Below are 20,732 nucleotides of genomic sequence, written 5' to 3'. Positions count from 1 at the left end.
TATTAGCTGTAAAATCTTAAGAGTTTAATGTACAATTACTCGCGTGTTACAAAGTATATCTTTGAAAGACTATTTTAAATTCGACTACACTGAGAGAAGGCAAAAGAAGAAATGCTGATGGTCCTGATCTTTGTTTAAGATGATCTCCATGTTAGCAAATAACCCTAGGCTATTCAGAACTTATTAAGCTCAACATGACTCAAAGGAACATATTAAATGTTTGGCTTTCCTGGTTATCAGTTGCATTATGGCATATAGGTTACAAGAAAGTGTAAACTGCCATCTGTTACACAACTTTATGTGTGTGTGTGGGTGATTTGGATTTTTTATGTAGCTTTAACAATTTTTCAGTCTTATCACTACGATGTCTGCAGTGTGGCAGTTTACAGTGATGTCTAGCGCTGGGGCATCATGCTGCAGACATGTAGCATGATGTCCCACCCAGTCGCATTATCCTGATACCAGGCCGACCAGTCCTAACACTAATCTCTTAATGCTGAGTGCCAAGCGAGGCAGCTGTTAGTACCATTTTTGTAAGTGTTTTGGTATGACTCAGCCAGGGATCGAACCCATGACCTCCCACATCTGAGACAGAACTTCACATGTAATGTCCGTACTACCCTCACAGACCCTAGCACAGGCCATCGAAAATCCCAGCATATCAGAGTACAAACTTCAAGCATAGGATAATACTGTACCAATTTTTTTTAACCAAGTAAAAACCTTATTTACAAGTCTATTCTATCCTGATTGCAATATTCATGTTAATTTCACAAACTTTGCATCACAAATTTAACCAAATGTAAAACGATTTGTTTCATATGTACCTTTATTTACTCTGATAAATACCACAAAAATGTAGAAAATTCCCCCTCTTTTTCAAATGGAGGGGTAATTCAGCCCCAAAACGCTTTAGTTCTATAATACCCTGGATGTCAAAGTAACATGATTTTCACAACGAATCTAAAATATTAAAGTGGATGCCATTACTGACAGAAAGATGATAAAATCTGCCTAACAAAGGCTTGACAAATGTCTGTTTATATCAGGTTCAGCCCCATTTTAACATGAATACACCAATAAAGTAGGTCCTCAACATCAACTTTGAGAATTTCTTCGTAAACTTCTTTCAGTCTGGTAGTAACATCAATCGATAATGAAAAGCTAAAATGTACAAGTTACAGCTGATGCATTTTTTGTGAATATATCACATAAGACACAGAGTGGACATGTGTATCAATGTTTTATTGAAAAACTTATATTTCTGATTGTGAAAAAACAGTTGTATCCATACTTAAATGTGTGCACATAGGCAGGGGTACTATAGTTTTCAGAGATGGGTCATTGTTCATTGTATCTGTAAATTCATTTGTTTTGGCAATGATGAAATCCCCAACAGTTGGTAAATAGTGAAATCATGTTAATTTATGTATGAAATCAAGGTAAATCTGGTGGTTCTTCATCAGAGTCAAACTCGGCATCTTCATCCTTGATCCATTTTCCATCCCAGTCCCTCTTCCAGCCAGCCCTGTAATTGGATGTTATATCTCATCAAAAAAGTTATCATGCATATAAGCTGAAACAAAGGATAATACAAGTTGAACATAATCATATGCCATATACTTGAATATTTCCACTGTATGTAGCTACATTAGTCTAATTAGCTCCTTCTGTTTGGCCTTTTTAGTGTTTCACAAACAAAATAAAAGTAATTTCATATCCATGAAAATAGTAATATATATTCATACAGTTCTTTGATTAAAGTTTCAAGATGTTATATGTTTTTGCTGAAAACTACCTTTCATTACTCTGCTTTGTCCTGATCCAACAAAAAGCTTCACAATAACAGGGACAGCCCATTCTTGTGATGCACCCACTATGTATCAAACCAAGAGAAACTTTAACCCAAATCCTTAATATTGATGATTCAATCAATGAGACACTGTCATTAAGACCAGAATTCCAATTATATAGCATCCCTCTACAAAATTTTCAGAAGTCTTTGACAGCCATTGTAAATACGAATTGCCCCACCCAATGATTTTCATGATTTCAAAGTACAAGTGCTATATAACAAGTTGATAAAATTTAAATATTTGTTCAAATTACGGTTCAAAAAACAGCTTGAGAAGCTAGCCATTTACCCCCTCTTATTGAGGGGCTAACCATTTACCCCTTCTGCAACAGTATAGTTACAGCCAGTGTAACAGTTATAACAAGCACAATTCATGAATAGTAATCACCTTGATTGGTCAATACAACAGAGGCCTGTAATATAACTGAAGCGATCCACTCTTCTAAAACTTACTCATTCACATGTACAATGAACAAGTTAACCCATCGAGAGTAACCTATCACAATAAGCAATGTATAGTCATTAATATGGGAACTACAATGAATAAGTATATTCCTGCTTTCAAAAGCACTGGTTGAAAAGGGCCATATACATAGGTTTGAATACAGTGTGCAAAAATATATGTGGTCAAGAGCTAAATGTGTTTACTTAAATCATGTTAATAAAGCAAAAGTACAAGTCACTGTGACCATTGATTTAAGTGCAGTAGTAAACAAAAATGCATTCAATTCTCAGTTTCATGACTAACATGAACAGTATCCAAACAATGAATTTTAAATTTCAACAACATCACAAGTATTAAAGACAAAAGGGAACTTCTGCAATGAGGGTGTATTATCAAGATGTACGCATGTTTCATAATTCATGGTAGATTAGTATGTGTATAGTATCTCAAAAACCTATCTGGATGTAAGTTAAATGCAGTATGTACATAGCATACGAAAAATCTATGTACTCAAATAAATGCAAAAACAACATCTAATATAACTGTAGAAGTCCGTATCCTTCTTTTATCATAAGATTGGGTACTAACAGTGATGTATACAAAAACCTAGATTACTAATTCTAGCATAAACAGTACTTGAAAAATAAAACAATTTAATAATACTGTAGAATACTGGTCACAGTGACCTATGTTTGTTGTCAGAATCTAGTATTTATCAAGATGCCATTCCTTACCAAGTTTTTTGATCACAGGAATAATATTATGTATACTTGGTGCCAAAAAAGAACTGGTCATGAGCTAAATGCAAAAAACATTATCAAAATGTATGAATAATGTAAATATACCATATGCACAAAGTTATTCCCCATGGTCAATCAACCTTGGGGTTAGGAAGAGGAACTCAGATGATGCACTGTGGCTGTACACGCACACACACACACACACACACTGACCAATAACAAAGGAAGTATAAAAACTCAAAAATGATACTTGTGTCCTGCCATTTCCTAATGCAGGCTCAATAAAGGTCAATGCCTACCCTCTAAGCATCAGAGCTTTCTCTGCTCTAGTCATGGAGGTGTCTTCCTTTGCTGTTACAGCCATAATGGACTGGATGGCATCTTTTCCTGACAAGCATTTATGGGACTTGGATCTTTCCTTGAACAACTTGAAACCAACCTGTAAATCTGAAGTTTTCTCTGACGATTTCGGGATAAATAATTTGGATTTGTACCTTCGTGTTTCTAAGTCAGCCTGTTTAAGTTCAAACTTTACAACCTCTTTACTTGGCTTATAAAGATTTCCAAGATTCTGGTCACAGTTTTGAGGAACTACTCCCATATTACTCCCTGTCTGACTGTCTTCTTGCTGTCTTGCCTTGTTGCTTATGTATGGAATAATTACATCACTCTTTCTTGATCTGTCAACTAATTTCTTAAGACTATTAGGATGTTGAACAGGTCCCTTACTGTGGAGTTTTATTAGGTCTTCCAGAGCTTTCTTATTTTTATTCGAAACAATAATTTTAGTTTCATTTTTCTTGCCACAATTTTGTTTTGCATGAATCTGAGATGTATTAATTATATTCAGGCTAGATCTGCCCAGGTCCACTTTAACTGGATCACTTTGGCTTATATCCCTCACAGCCAAGCCAAACCGAGATATAGCCTGTCCAATGTGCGGAGATGGAAATCTATTTCCAGGTAACTGATTAAATGATGTTGTATCAGTGCTTATACAGTATGGCCTTTGATGGTCAGAAGATGACAAATCCAACTGCATCTTTCGATCATAGGGTTTCAACCTTTTCCTTTTCACACATGGATTATATGGGGCCACATTACCAAGACCTCTGTAAGATGGGACTGCCTGGAAGTGAAAATCAGAAATTTTGGGTGAATCATGTATTAAAGCATTCCACATATCACAATTCTTGTTAAATACTGGCTAAAACCCTGTTTTTGGCTTCAGCATTGTCGTTCATATTGCCAATTGTTACAATCATATAAGATTTTAACTAATCTTGTGAACAAATGTTTTTGTTATTTGTGGACCTGAAAGAGCACTTGGCATCAAGGTAAAAAGGTATCAGCAATAAATAGAATACTTTTAGAAATAAACAAGTAAATCCAAATGGCCACTTCAGAATGGTTATCTGCCAGCCATGATGTAAAATTTGATACTAAGATGATGATTTTTTATGTAAGTACAGCAAAATTAATGTGTAACAAATTTACCTGACATCTATACAATTATGTGTATATATCGGAGCCAGATCAAAATGAACCCACAGTAAAATTCAGTTTGGTAATAGCCTGGGAGGTGGGAGGGATGGGAGTGCATGGTTAGTAAAGCAAGCAAAACGAAAAAATAATTTATCTGCAGCTATGATAACAAATATTAATTTTATTGGACAATGGTGATATGATGACTCAAAATTATTTATTGGAGATCATTATGATTTAAACTCAGTTTACTCCCTGTGTGTGTGTTTTGGATTTTTAACGTAGCTTTAACAATTTTTTTAGTCATATCGCTATGATGTCTGCAGTGTGACAGTTTATAATGATGTCTAGCACTGGGGCATCAAGCCACATACATACAGCATCATGTCCCACCCAGTCATATTATTCTTACACCAGGCTGGCTAGTCCTAACACTTAACCTCTTACTGCCAAGCACCAAGTGAGGCAGCTGCTGCTACCATTTTTATAAGTCTTTGGTATGACTTGACTGGGGGATTCAAACCATTGACCTTTCAAATCTGAGGTGAATGCTCTAACCACTAGGCCACCAAAGCCATAAAAATTCAGTTTAATATCAATTTAATTCAAGATAACATTACAATATACATCAAATAAAAGATATTAGGTTCAGTGGGCAAAGTACAAGTTGGGTACATCTAAGACTTTAATGTGTAGTCTGTTAACATTTCTACCAATCCATTTCCCTACAGTAAAGTGACTTGTGGCCATGGTCACCCTGGCTTGGTCAAAAGACAATAATGAACAAGCTGAGTCATTTTTATCTATGGAAAATGTACTTTTGAAGTTGAACTTTCACAACTCTTTTGGAATGGTGGGTACATATGAATGTTCTGTGACAAGACAATAAATAGTGTCATCAGAGATTGCAATTTTGAGTACTCATACTTTGAGTTGTCCAATTCGAGTATTCAAGTTCTAAATTTGGTACACACTGCAACCCTGGTGTTTAGTGAGAAAAGTGTTTTAAAAAAACTTACCTGATCAATGTTAGTTGTACCATCATGAAGAAACTTCTCATGCTGTCTCTTCTGAATCAGAGCCTGTAACTCCCTTTTCCTTCTATTAAAGTGTTTTAAATCTGCAAAATGTTGAATGATTTCAGTGACAATACATTCCTTATTCCTGCATACTGGTAAGGGCTGTTGCAGTAAAACATACATGGGACCCAGGGAAGGCACTTTGAATGTTGGGTACTCACCAATAGATGCAATATAGAATGTTCTTATGTTAATATGAAGTCTTTGAAATCAAAGAACCATGGCATATATTTAAAAAAACGCTTCCCTGGGTCAGACATGAATTTGATCTTCCATTAAAAAAGCAGAAATTTTTTAAGGGGAGTATGGGGGGTCCTCTCCAAACAGGGTCTCAACGGGCAGTGCCCTGATCAAGGGTTCCTAGGGGCTGAAGGCCCCCAGCCAAAAATGTATTTTACAGTCATAAAAAAGTGCTCCTGGTGCAACTTATGATCATAATATAAAACAAAATAATCATCTGAAAAATAAACTTACCAAAAATGTTCAACTTGACTTGAATAATTTCACAATATTTATTGTCACATGAATTTATTCTCCAATACTACCAATGCCAATGCTACCACTGTGGGTATAGCCAGAAATGCTTAGTGCCAACCAGGGAAATTAGGGACAAACTGGTAAGAAGATTGCGATTCTATTGAAATAATTGGGGACACTTACCACTGCAAAGAAAACTGCTTCTGGCTATTTTCAGCTTTACCAGAAGCTTCTTTTCCAACATCATTTCATGGTAATTGAGGTGGGCTTACAATCACTGTCCGTCATTTTAAAGTCAAGGCATACACAAAAGTTTTAAAGAAACACTGTCGATTATAGTTGCAAACAAACACAAATGTTGTAGAAATCTAACTTTAAAAAAAAAATAAACCCAGTACATCATGAAGAAAATCAAATGAAGCATTTGGGATAATGGTGTGAAACTGATATATAACACAAATTACTGGAAAAGACTGGGAAGAACTGAAAACGCTCAATTTATATGCCAGAAACCGATAATATCACAAATTACCAGAAAAGACTTGAAATGACCAAAAATAGTCTCATATGGCTTCAACTTGTGCCAGTTTTTGAGTTTTTATTTTTATTTTTTAGAAATCACCATGAATTTGTCTACGATGAATCAAGAATAGGCTCAGCAATTCAGGACATTCAAGCCCAATTCAAGACAATGGGCATCTGTGATACAGCACAAGACACAACTAAAACACCAGGGCTACTGCATAAACTACAACATGACAACGGGCTGAATTATAACCTATAATTACAACACTAGAGTAATAGCATAAGCCACAACTATGACAATGGTGCTATAGCATAATCCACAGTTACAACACTGGGGATACAGAATAAGTTACAATCATGAGACAGGGGCAATAGAATAAACTAAAAGTATGACACAAGGGCTATAGAATAAGGTGCAATTATGACAGTGTATATAACAGAAGCTACAATTATAACACTGGCTATAGAATAAACAAGTATGACAAAGGGCTATAGCATTAGCTACAACTACGACACAGGGGCTATAGAAAAAGCTGCAATTACAACAATGGGGCCATAGGTATAAGCTATCCTGCATTTAGTGGGGGGTGAGCAAAGAGAAAAAAAAAATCATTACTGAATTTGCCTGTTGAAAAATGCAATTGCAAATTCTAAGCTTGCTCTGCACAATATAGCAATAAATTTAGCATTTTCCTTGAAGTGTACAATGTAAAAAATGTCAGTATAAGCCATAAAAATGATCTAACACAATGATATGTTCCTTGATTCTCATATCTGATCTCTGTATTTGAACCCCCCTTATGTAGTAAGATCTGTGTAATGCTTACTTGCTTCATGTTTCTTCCCCCTGCGATGAACAGCTAGCATATTCACAGTATCAAAAATTGGCCTATGATTACACACCAAACATGTAAACCTGAAACAACAAAGAGAATATGTGATAATTCATGGATATGAATCATATTGTTGTGTGTGTGTGTGTATATATATATATATATATATATATATATATATATATATATATATATGAACCAAGGCTGCTGTAATTTGTGCACAAATTAAACAATGCATGTTTGGCTAAATTTGCAGTTTACAGAAGTGTCCCTGTTTTATTGTCATGGATTCATCTTCATAAGTTTTGAACTAAATGCAGCTTTTGAACAAGAATTTATTCTTCATGTCCATACCAATATGATTCACATTTGTTTTCTTTTTTCCCTTACAACATACCCATATTCATCCAATGATTTTGCTTCAAATTTTATTCTGCCATCATTTTTTTTAAAGTGTTTTGAAAATTGTTGTTTGACTTATCAGGCTAAAGTTTCAAGCATTTTTACTTGTTGACACAACCATGATATTTCAGTCTTTTTCAGCAAGGAAAAGTTGGTGGAACAGGACTAATTCATTTATGAACTTCAGCAATATCAACATAGTAGATCAGTCTCTCTACCCCACCACAATCTCTACTACGTTTTTTTTGCTGATATAAAATAAGACCTTAGTGACAACTAAATCTGCAAATCTGAGGTCAAGTCTCAGCCTTGAGGCCATGAATAAGAGTTACAATTCTGAAGTTGTCTGACACTTCATACCGACCAATTCTGACTGGTCCCAGACAAGCCCCCTTGGAAAGTTTTTTTGGCTGATATAAAATAAGACCTTAGTGACAACTAAATCTGCAAATCTGAGGTCAAGTCTCAGCCCTGAGGCCATGAATAAGAGTTAGAATTCTGAAGTTGTCTGACACTTCATACCGACCAATTCTGACTGGTCCCAGACAAGCCCCCTTGGAAAGTTTCACTAGCCCAACCAAGAATACCAATTGTCCTGTATTTTGGGAGATGGGAGTTGCTCAGCATGGTAAATAACATAATTAATTTCCACACCTTCCATTACAAAGCAAGCTTGCCTCATCTTCTGCAATATCTTCTGCAAACAAATCACGAATCCGTCGTTGCTGAAATAATAATAAAAAGAAACTTAATTTAGATAAAGGACAGTAATTTTATGATGCATTCTTATGGTAACTCTGAATAGCATATATACTCCCAACTGAGACCAAAGGCTTGACTGGGTAAAAGTGATCTCCACTGGGATGACTCCAGATTTAAAACAAACACTCTGCTTTTACAAAGTAAATGGGTATGGCCTTAACAAGGTTGCTGCTGGGAAGAGGTCTTATTCCAGATGGGGTCACAATCGGAGGTTTTAACAGCATTATAATATGGGAGTACTGCATGTATATTTTGTTAACAGATTTTAAGGTTGCAACTAAATTGTTTTGACAAAGACAGAATGCCTACTGTTTAAAAAATATTTTAAGTTGCTCTGTATTACCCGTATCAAAATGTTTGGTTGGTTTTTTTTAACCTGCTCAGGTCCAGTCCAGAGTTTTGGTAATGCATGTCACAGAGAATTATGTCCAGAATTTTACCATTTGACAACTAATGGACTTCCTTTCCTTCACCTATGTGCCCAAATAATAAACCTGACATTCTAATCATTCAGATATGTAACTCATATTCCCTATAACAGTCAGTTAATGATGCCACTTCATTGACTTGCTATATGCAACAAGAAAACAGCGACTTTCATCTCATTTCCTGTCTAGTAACCATTACCATGTGAACACAGAATACTTTCTCATAGGAGTATCAATGACTCAAACATGTCAGCTTTTGATGTAGAAATCTCTCAACAAATATATCAGTAAAGATTACATTTATTTCGACCCAGTCTATCTAGTGTGAAAGGCACTCAGAAGATTTACTGTTTGTCAGAACATGTTTACCAGACTAAAGATCAAAAAGGAAGTGTAGCTACTGTTGAATGCTGACAACCGAAGATACAAATTCACAACCTACCGTATAAACTCACTTATAAGTTGAGTCAAACAGCAAATAACAAAGATCCTGATTTGCCATAGCATAATGCACCTGCAGATCAGGGTCTATACTGTTTGTTCTACTGATTACTCCTGCTGATTTCACAGCATGCAAGCACTGATCAATTTGTTCTGCTGTAGGAGGTAACAGTTGTAAGGTATGCTTGAATGTCACATCAGTTGGGTTCTATTTACCTCATGAGGGGGGAGGGGCCTGAGTGGCCAAGTGGTCTAAAGCGCTCTCCGTTACGGATCACTGCCATCTCACCTCTGTCTGCGTGGGTTAGAGTCTCAGATTCAGCCAATGTTATGTGAGAAAGCTTGCCAGAAGCTTCTCATGGATCGGTGGTTCTTTCCAGGGTTTTCCCGGGTTCTTCCTCCACCATTAATACTGGCTGCCATGTATAGCCTATCGTGCGCTGAAAAATGGTGTTAAACCCTACAACAAAAACAACAACTTAATGAGGTTTCCCCTGGTAACAAACAAAGACAGAAGATTAGGGCTGATATGTTGCTGTTGTTGTAGGGTTTAATGCCATTTTTCAGCACACAATAGGCTGTGATCCGTAAAGGAGAACGGGTTAGACCACTTGGGGCCCTGGCTGATATGTCAATGTATTATATGTCATAGAAGTGATCAGACACAAGTTTGTGGGTCACCAAGAAAGACTGAAATAATATCATCAGGTCAATAAAAAAATCTAGTCTAAAATATGACCATGTTGATGGTGAGTTGGCTAACTTACTGAGGTTGAAAACCTAAATGGAATAAGATTTTGATGTGTATGGGTTTCTAAAACAGTCAAAATGAAAGTAGAAATCTAAAAAAAATCAGCAGGTCACCTATCAAACTTCTATATTCCTAGAGGTTAGGAAACTGTTAAAAATGAGAGATATTCAATTAGCTCTTTGTTGACTAAGAGGAGGGCCGTAAAGACATGAAATGGACACCCCATTGTTCAGTTGATAGGGGAGCGTGGACCGATTCAAACAAGGTATGGTTGAAACTGAATTTTGCAGTGTTGCAAAGAATGTAGAAACTGGAGTTATTTGCAGCAATTCCATCTCCAACGGAGTGATGGAGGAACAACATGATGGAATAAGCAAGGGGTGGGAATGGGTGTCAGATCTGCACACTTTGGTTCATCACTTGATGTTTTAGCCATCTATCTTCAGGAAAATGATAATGATATCCTGACCATTGATAAAGTTAACTAGTTTCAATTGCTTTTCTGGTGGTTAAACTGAATGAGTCTTAAATATGTTCAGTGGTTGCTCACATCTAAAGGTTCATGACTGACAAATTTAAATTGTTGGAATTGATGTTTAAGTTTTCAAATCACTGACAAGGAAAGGGCAACAGCTGAGTTTTCTTTCTGTTCTGTGCGGGCTGGTTTTGAAATGTGTTTGTTTCTTCATTGCCATTTACATGTAATAGTTGATGAATGAAGTCCAAGATCATTTAGTCTGAAGCAAGCAGGAGTGGTTAATTATGGCAATTAAAGTTGTTGTTGTTCTAGGGTTTAACGCCATTTTTCAGCACAAGATAGGCTATACATGGCAGCCAGTATAACTGGTGGAGGAAGAACCCTGGAAAACCCAGGGAAGAACCACCGACCCATGAGAAGCTACTGGCAGGCTTTCCCACGTACCCACGCTAGCCGAGCCTTGGACTCGAACCCACGCAGACAGAGGTGAGATGGCATTGATCCGGAACGGTCAGCTCTTTAGACCACTTAGCGGCAATTAATAAGCATTAACTAGTTAACTAGTTTTTAATGCTTTTCTGGTGGTCAAACCGAATTTAAATTGTTGGAACTGATGTCTAGGTTTTCAAATCACTAGCAAGGAAGGGCAAAAAGGAGATAACTGAATTTTCTTCCTGTTCTATGCTGGCTGGTTTTGAAATGCGTTTTTTTCATTGCCGTTTACATGTAAAAGTTGATGAATGTAGTCCAGGGTCATTTAGTCTAAGCAAGCAGGAGTGGTTACTTATGGTAATTTTATGAGCATCTATCATAGCAAAGAAGGGTAGACTGGCAAGTATCAAGTAGCATTTATGTTCAACCTCAACAGCAGTTGCAGGTAATAGCAGCTGCAGCCATGAGGAAAGAATCATAAAAAAATCTAATAAATCTTGTTTCCAAAAGAAGTAATTGAAGAAACTGATTCCAACGGAACAGCCAGTGTATGATGAAGACTGTCAATGAACATCTGTATTATGAAAAACAGACCAAAACTGGCAGCAGCTGATTAATTTATACGCGAGTATATGGTATAAGGTCTTTCTGCTACGATGCTTTCTTTCAAGTTTGGTCAAATTATGAAGAGAAATTTCAACTGATGGCAAGTGCTTCCTGTCAAGTTCTATTAAAAAGTTTGAACTCATTTAAATGTTTTTATGTATTTAGTAGCAGCAGCCATCCTTGAATCTGCGACCTCCCACATGAGGCATATGCTCTACCAGGCTACTGGAGCAGTCTATGCATTTAGTATCAGCAGCCATACTTGATGACAGCTCTCTACCATTGTTACAAATATTAAAAGCCTTTAAGACAGAATTCTCTGTGTCAATTTTGGCTGAAACTGGTATTGCTGTTTTTCAGTTACTCAAAATAGCAATAGTTGATGGATGGCACACTAATTTACCTGTTGTTTTTCTTCTTAAATGGTGACCATATCTGATTGTGGATCGTAATCATTTGTAAAATCCTGAAAGGTCTTCATGCCAGGATGCCATCATTGAAATATAATCAGATTGTGTTTTGGAGAAGTCATTTACAGGTTTTTCTATTTTTAGTACTGGCATCTAGATGTGATGCTAGATTGACATCAATTGTATGACCTTGAAAGGCCACGATGCTCTGTGTCAAAATTGGTTAAAATTGCTCTGGTGGTTTTTGACAAGTTGAAAATACCAATCAGTGACAAAAACTGGACACATGACAGATGATGGGCCACAACATCACCTGATCTTATGGTCAGATGAGCTAAAAATCTATTAACGCAACGACTCCTTTCTGTATTTGTCAATGATGAAAACCAAAAAATAAGGACAGAAAATGCTGAATAATTATTAGTTTTACAACACATTCATTGCATACACACAGCTGTATATAAATGTGCTGAGAATATTTACATTAATTTTTTCATAATCACACAGTTTTTCTGAAAGACAGTTGGAAGCATCTTTCTTTCAAATATCTTTTTATATTCTAATATCTGTTTGTTTAAAACATAAAGAGGGCTAAATTGCTGCAAATTTATTCGTTTTCTAGTAACCACAATCATGGAATTTCCAGGATTTAGGTATGGTACTAAAGATTTCAAAGCATGACTTCCGACAGTGACAAATTAATGGACCACTCGGAGTCTAGATTTAATTATCTAGCCTGCTTCTTTTTTAAAATACTTTTCAAGACATCAGCATAACTTCTGATCTTCTGGTGTATTATTTAACACAAGATGAATCTATGCTGTTTGTCATGCAGTCTATGCTATGCTACACTATTCACTATGCAGCCTATGATTTTTGCTGTGGTTTATGCTGTTTGCTAAGCAGTGCTTTTCACTATACAGCCTAATGTGTTCACTGAGGCCTATCCTGTTTGCTATGCTACGCTGTTCACAATACAGCCTATGGTGTTCACTGTAGTCAATGCTGTACGCTATACTACACTTTTCACTTTGCAGTCTATGCTGTTCAGGGCTTGATGCACATTACACAGCTACATACTTTAGGTACAAAATTAACATTCAGGGAAGGAAAAATTCCATTGTTCAGCATCCCAGGACAAGCAACATATTTTGTCATTTCACTTGTAAGAATTTTATGTCAATTAGGAAGGAAAATTGTACTTTTGTTTGATTTTGTTTATTAGCAAATAGGCTACTTAAGAATATTTCCATGTAAGAACATACAAGAGAAAATTTACCCTTAATACTCCCAGCTGCTGCAGATCATCTCCTTCTCGCTTGAATGACATTGTCACTGATAATATAAATAATTATGGTACAGTTCAAAGTAGTTAAGTCCTCTGTTAGCTGCAATGTCATGAATGACCTATCATCTGAAGAAAAAAAAGAATAATATATACTTATCAAAAGTGCATATCATAAAGGAATCAATTTTATTTATTTATTCCTTGAAATATCTGTTTCTGAACAACACAAAACCTAAGGTGTCACTTTGTGATCAGTAGAGTGGTCTACTTTTTATTGACACATTAACCCCTGGAGGTTTTTGTCATTTTCACCTGAAATTTGAGTAGGAAACACATTTTGAAAGCTATTTCTAAATGCATCTGAAAACACCAAATCCCAGGTGATCTTTCATTAACATAACTGCCGAGTTGTGTTAGAAACATCAGTTTTCATTGGCTATTTGGCTCACGCATGAGCAAAAGGGTAAAAGTTGGAGTTCTTTTTATTTTTTGCTAAACGGACCCATTACTTTTGTATTGAGACCACTCTTTTTTTCCAAATGCCCATCTTATCCTAATTTTTGCAAAGGTTCATCTGTCTGTTTGCAGGTGATACCAGTTTGCCTTAGATCTGAGACCAAAAAGTCTAAAATCCGGACACAAAATCAGATCCCGACCACTAGCCAATTTTGGATAGAAAAATATCAAATCCAAAAATTGAGGTTTTTCCTTCTGTATTTTGTAGTGCAATTAGAAATTACAGATTATTTGGTATCATCATAGAGCTACATATGTCTAACTTTCTATAATACCATCCACTTTTGTGTATCATGCATGACCATGATGCTACAGAGCTCGGCAGTAGGCTACTACCTCCATTAACTCATCACTAGGGGTTAATGTGTCAAATTAACTGTCCTTTTGTCATGTGATAAACGGAATCCTCCACTTGATAAAACTGGAAGTAGCCAGTGAAGATTTTAGAGTGAGCTTGGTTTACCTCTATGGTGACTGAGGGAGCAGCAGGTAAATTACATGCCTAGGGATGCCCTACAATTTTTTTCTAATGAATTTTATGAAGCTAACGGAACAAAATATTACTTTTAATGATACCTGTCAAACAGGTTTAATTTACACTCTGAAAACAATTTAATTTGATCAGCTTGCAACAGTATTCAATATCAGTACTGAAAGCTGTTACAACAAGAAAATTCTTCATAGCAACTGACAAATACAGGTAACTAGCTGAACATGTATATGAAGTTTCAGAAATGTATTTCAAATGGTTATGAAGTTACACTCTCTAAATTCCACACTTGTGACATCTTTTGGGCATAACAAACAGGCAAGGGCTAAAATCCAACCATTAGATAATCACAGGTCTACTACCATGTGTTCCTGATCAAGGCACTTTACTCCACTTGCCGTAACACTAAACAATCCTAATACTTTGCCACAAAACACCAAAACCAAACCAAATTTTTCCAACAATATGTAACATGGTCATGTGATCAGTCATTTAGATTCTCCTCTGTATGTCAAAATAACAGACTAGACATTTGCTTAAATTCATAGATCAAACAGTTTTAAATTTGATACTATTATTATGGATGTGTGAAATTTTACTGGGTTTTCTCCCTTACATCTGTCATATCTTGTGTCATCTAATGTGGTAGCACAATGGCATCATCCTAGCCATTTGTGAAAGCCCTAAATGAATGTTTTAATACACACATGGCAGTAGTTTGATGTGGGTGAAATGGGGTACACAATGTTTTCAAAATTATATAATACATCTCCAATATCTCTTACAAATTTATGAAATAATCAGCAAAGTAGCAAGCTTTATCATAATTGCAGGACAGTGCCATTAACAGGTATATTTATGTGTTTGCTGCTTCCTTTGCAAAACACCATATCAATGTAATTAAATACTCATCCATTTACATTGTGCTCACTAAAAGTGAAACAATTAATCAATATATTGATACTTTTTCATACCCAAATCAATAAAAGATACAAAACAACAGTTACCCTATACAAGTTACTTTAATCTTCAGTGTTCGTGAATAATTATTGGTCATTTCCCTTTTATTCTTTAAACTGAGACTTCATTTGAGACAGCCAGTGCAGGAACATGCACTCATTTCTGTCAGTTTTGGGTTTATAAGACCATTTTTCAGCACATGTTAGGCTCTACATGGTGGCCAGTATATCTGATGGAGGAAGAACCAATGAGCCAAGGGAATCTGCTGCAGGTTTTCTTAGAACTGATGCTGGCTGAGCCTGAGACTCAAGCCCACACCGACAGATGACAATCATCTGCAAAGACTAGTGCCTTAGACCACTAGGCCACCTGGGGTCCCCATTTCTGTCCAAAAAAAAGGACAACTATTTACAACACTCATCTTCTACAAATTAACAAGCAAAAGGGGGTGGCTAACTTGTGTATCTGATATATGTCCCCATGTCCCGACCCTGCCAATTCCATGCTGATAATTTATTATATCAGCATGCTCAGCCACTGATAACATATCTGCATGAAGATTTGTTCCCCATCCATTAAGCACTATATTAATCATTTAATAAACACATTATAAACATATTAGGTACACAGATATTCTCTCTTGTTTCATATCTTGTATACCTGCATCAAGTTTCCGGCGTGTTACACAGATAAATATATCACATTTAATTCTGATTGGTGGTTATGATTTGCTAAAGTACCAAGAAAAACAGTAACCACCAATCAGAACTTACTGTGGTGCATTCACTGTGTGTCACATCAGAAGTATTAGCATCCACATTAGGTCCATTAAGATACCAAGCAACAGCAAGGCTGTGTGCATAAGTGGCTATTAAATGATCCATCAAGTATTTAAATCACATATGGGAGAACAAGTCTGTAATGTCAACTTTCATGTTGATATATTTGTAACCTTACCACAACATAGACTGTGTAATCAAACTTAAGGAAGAAGTTTTGTTCTGCAGACATTAACATTGTGGCATTATGGAGAGAACAATTTTTCTGTAGATCAAAATAAATATATTGCTAGTCATTTCTTTTTTCTTTCCCTCTTTAAATCATATATTTTAATGTATCCAAACACTCGGCTATAAGACAATGATTTATTTCAGAACCGGGATGCTACAATTATAAATCACAACAATACTAGTCATATGACCTTACAAGTAGCCATACTGCCTGCATGCTGTCACCAGTGGCAACGTGGCATATATACTACATGCTGACATAATGCAGTGAATAGTTGAACAAACGAATAAACACATTATTCCCGCTGATGAGTTACAATAGTAACGAAATTAAGGGACAGGGGTGACTAGGACTCACCAGCAGATGGGAGGGTTTACCTCCACATCCAGTCATCTTCCTTAAATTTGATTGACACGTTGTGCCCTGGAACAAGCAATATGGCCAAGTTTTAACCTTGCATCAAGGAAGTTTGACAAAAATGCAAGTTTAAAATACAGGATACCTTTCAAAATATAAAAAAATGGGTGATTCCCAGTGTGGTTCATCTTCTGATGACAATTTTGTTCAGCAAACACTGGCTGATAATAGTAATGATGATTAAAAAAAAACAGTTATGAAGTATATCAAATTACTGGAGAGAGGAAAGTGTTAATGAAGATACATGTGAGTGATTTTGAGTCAGAAAATGGTTTTGAGTACGAGTCCCATTTACATGCTGGATGAACAAAAATAGATGACAAACTGGTCAATCCCACTTTTATTTCTTTAATAAATGTAGAAAAGGCAGAATACTAAGCCTAAATAAAATACAGACAAAATAAATGTACAAAGCAATTTTCTTTTCTTTTTGCAAAGAATTTAGTCCCGTGGGATCATGTGCTACCAAAACATAACCCTATCAATATAAACTGAATAAATAAGAATGAAAAAAATGAAACTAAAAAGACATTTATTTGATAATAAAATGCTGATGTCTGAACAAGCAAGCCATGGAGTTGATGGACTTTAAACCCTAATAGAACATTATGGAACAGAAGAAATCTGGCATACTTGTCAGTAAAGCACTGACTCAAGAAGATAAAACTTTGGCAGAGCTCATGTTAGTGAGGAAGAAAAAAACACAACTTATGTGAGCTCTGGAAAATTGTACATAACAACTATAAGTTTCCCTACTTATTCAATCTGACAAAGCTGGCTATGTATATGCCCCTTTAGAAGGATGCACAGAACAATATTAATTCATGGATAAGGAACAAAATACACTCAGAAACAATCAACAGACTAACACTTATACAACTAGGAGTGACATATTTTAAAGCTCTAACACACTGGAATAGGAAGAAAGAGAGACACTGAAGTGTTAGGTAAATGTTGAATTATTGCTGTTTCCTCCACCCCCTGCATTTTTTCTAATTTCCACTTATTTTTGTGACAAGGTGGGAACAAATCTGAAGTAGTTTTTTGATGTTGAGATATTTAATTAGTGACTGCAACTGCATTATTGCCTCACTGAATGCAATGAATGACTCCATGTTTATAAGTCACTGTCTTTCATCTCAATAGATGAGTTAATATTATTGAAGAAAAGACCTTACATAATATGTTTAAAACATTTAAGTGCATAATATGGTCAGGACTGCAAAACAAAGTCATGAACTCGATGACTACGTGAAGACCAAGCTTTTTTCTCACCCAAGCAACAGAGAAATCTACCTGTTTTGCTAACCTTACTTTTCCTATTTTAGTCTGGTTATCTCAGACCTGTGATCTCATTTATGGTGTCCACGTGCTAGGAACTACTTTTAAAAAGAAACTGTTGATCTCTTTTGCTGTGCCTGACAGAGTTGTTATTAAATTCAACAACAACAACATATATCAAACAAAAAGAAATTCACTCATAAAACAACTTAAGATCTCTCCAAGTTTGCTAACACCATTCAAAACATTTTGACACATGTCCAGCTATTTGATAGAGCTCCAGATACACAGGCAATAAACATCACTTGCCAATCAAAACCAAATTCTCTCAAGTGCTTCAGCAAAGCGGCGTAAACTAGTGCAGTGTTATGTCAAACTGGTTTCTTTTTTGTCAAACACCCACAATCCACCCCAGTCAAATCAACTATAATGATGTGATTCCAGGACACATGGTACTAATTATATGAAAGATCTGTGGACCAGTCAAGAAATGGGTGAACAAATAATAAAGTATATATGGGTTTGGTGGTCCATAATTGGTTAATAATGAAAGGTAAAATTTTAGTAAAAATATCTTGAGAGCTTATCCTACCTGTAATTTTAAAAGAATATAGACAAAATTCTTCTGATGCAACTTTAGTATTTTTACAGGCTTGACTTAGGAGCACTCAATAATGAAAGTATCACCTTATTCATTTGGTACAGAAACGATAATACGTGTTTCATGCACATGTAGATGAAAAAAATGCCGCAGCTCATATAGTGTTCTCCACACAGAAGCTCGCACCAAGGATAGTTATGCATGGAGAAATATAAGTCTGATCATCAGCACCCACAAATTTTAAGTTATTGAATTTTGAATATGATGGTGTTTCCATATGTTTACTATGGGAGTTAAATTAGTACTGTGAGTCCTCCAAACAAATACTCAACTGCTCTGGTGGCCTAGTGGTTAGAGCATCCGCCTTGGATGTGGGAGGTCACGGGTTCAATCCCCGGCCGAGTCATACCAAAGACTTACAAAAATGGTAATAACAACTACCTTGTTTGGTGCTCAGCATTAAGAGGTTAGTATTTGGACTGGTCAGCCTAGTATCAGAATAATGTGACTGGGTGGGACATCATGAAACATGTCTGCAGCATGATGCCCCAGTGCTAGACATCACTATAAACTGTCACACTGCAGACATCGTAGCTATATGAGTGAAAAATTATTAAAGCTACATTAAAAATCCAAATCACACAAATGAAAACTCTGCTTGTACCAAGCAATTTCGGTATTCCCGGCTTCCACTGCATTCCAGCCAAGTAAAATGTGGACCAACGGAACCTGAAAACATGTCTAATTGGTTGTGGGAATACACAGATAAACAGTTTCAAAGTGCGCATGCGTACACTGTAAAGTTATGCAAGAGTTGTTGTTCTTGAATTGCGAGTAAAAAATGACATTAACATGTGCTGTGAAGCTTTAACTGTAGGAAGTCAAGTCATATTTGATTAGGCAAATAAATAAAAACAATTAAAAAAACTTAGAATGTCCCTGTTTTTTCCCAACAAACAAACGGTTTGGTATAGTCAGACTATAATTGAGCCAGTTTTGTCCAGCACTTTGAAGTGCTGGAAATATTATTTGATTTATAGATAATGTTTATAAAAAAAATGAGAAAACAAAAACGCCTAACATAATTTTAAAATTAGTGAAACAGGAAACAAACATCAGAGCTTTTTTCATTCAAAAACTATTTTATTTCACGTCATTTGTAAAATACTAATTTGTGTCTAAATATCTTTTCTTACTAGTCATTACAACCGAATTATAAATTACTTTCATACATCATGAAGTTGTTTGTTTTCATTTAGAACTAACTGCAAGATGACAAGTTTACTTCTTGTTTACTGTCATTTTATACAGAGCCTGGTAAGGTTACTCGTACATCCGGGCTCTTCTAAGCCTATGGTGGCACTGATGAAACTGTTTATCGGTGTATTTGAGTTTAGTAGGAAAAAGACATCAGAGTAAGTAAAGTCTGACTAAAATATTATAACTTTATTTGTAGGAAAGCGCCGATATGGACTGCCAATTGTGTGAGATATTCCTGAAAATGTGGCTTGTCGTTCCGATGTTAAATGACATCGGAACACGCTATACATCGCCGTTAGGCCCTATTTGGGCAGTAAGACATAGACGCCCAAAACATATCAGCGTCGAGGTCTTACATATAGGACTATCTCCTGTGCTAGAACAAACCTCATTATGCTTGAATTACCATACATTTTCAGATAGTTGAAGTGAATGGGCGTAAAATATTTAATTAAAGTAAAAGGTGATTCCATAAGATAATATGGAATTAATGGCCGTTACTTTTAGATTTTTCCATTATCTTAATATTGGTCTGCACATTGACCAGGAACCGAAACTCCGTTTCATGTAGATCAAACTTCTGTCATTCAATTGAGACACTTTACATGGAAACAATTATAAGAAGAAAAAACACTTTACATCAAAAAATTATAAGATAAAAATGTACCTAGGATTTCAACTGGTTCATTTCATGCTAAACCCGTTATTGCAAGGTCTCGTGATATCTCGTCGATTATCATTTTCAAAACGACATCCGGG

General features: G+C 35.9%; 1 protein-coding gene across 3 annotated transcripts; it reads right to left on the bottom strand.

The window, feature by feature from the left end:
* Positions 1-1,224: 1,224 nt before the first annotated feature.
* On the bottom strand, positions 1,225-20,732 carry LOC149785696 (uncharacterized). 3 transcript variants are annotated; one of them, XM_089979558.1, is made up of 7 exons: positions 20,641-20,732; positions 13,429-13,563; positions 8,496-8,566; positions 7,434-7,522; positions 5,545-5,645; positions 3,340-4,169; positions 1,225-1,528 (listed from the first exon to the last, which is right to left on the bottom strand). In XM_089979558.1, the coding sequence occupies exons 2-7, from the start codon at positions 13,477-13,479 to the stop codon at positions 1,438-1,440; spliced, it is 1,233 nt and encodes a 410-aa protein (XP_089835684.1). In that variant the 5' UTR covers positions 13,480-13,563; positions 20,641-20,732; the 3' UTR covers positions 1,225-1,437. The 3 variants fall into 3 exon arrangements, with proteins under 3 accessions (XP_089835684.1, XP_089835685.1, XP_089835686.1); XM_089979559.1 differs by having other exon boundaries at positions 13,429-13,484; positions 20,641-20,712; XM_089979560.1 differs by lacking the exon at positions 20,641-20,732 and having other exon boundaries at positions 8,519-8,566; positions 13,429-13,559.

The sequence above is a fragment of the Sinohyriopsis cumingii genome, chromosome 13, assembly GCF_028554795.1.
Source record: "Sinohyriopsis cumingii isolate HCF-2022 chromosome 13, ASM2855479v2, whole genome shotgun sequence".
NCBI lineage: Eukaryota > Metazoa > Mollusca > Bivalvia > Unionida > Unionidae > Sinohyriopsis > Sinohyriopsis cumingii.
This window is presented reverse-complemented; position numbering and strand designations above follow the sequence as displayed.

What these genes read in the sequence shown, in the direction of transcription:
- LOC149785696 (XM_089979558.1), bottom strand. Translation starts at nt 13,479, where the DNA reads ATGTCATTCAAGCGAGAAGGAGATGATCTGCAGCAGCTGGGAGTATTA. An exon ending in AGCTTGCTTTGTAATGGAAG is followed by an intron (nt 7,523 to 8,495) that starts GTGTGGAAATTA and finishes TTGTTGTTTCAG; the next exon opens with GTTTACATGTTTGGTGTGTA. An exon ending in AAAGCTCTGATGCTTAGAGG is followed by an intron (nt 1,529 to 3,339) that starts GTAGGCATTGAC and finishes ATCCAATTACAG; the next exon opens with GGCTGGCTGGAAGAGGGACT.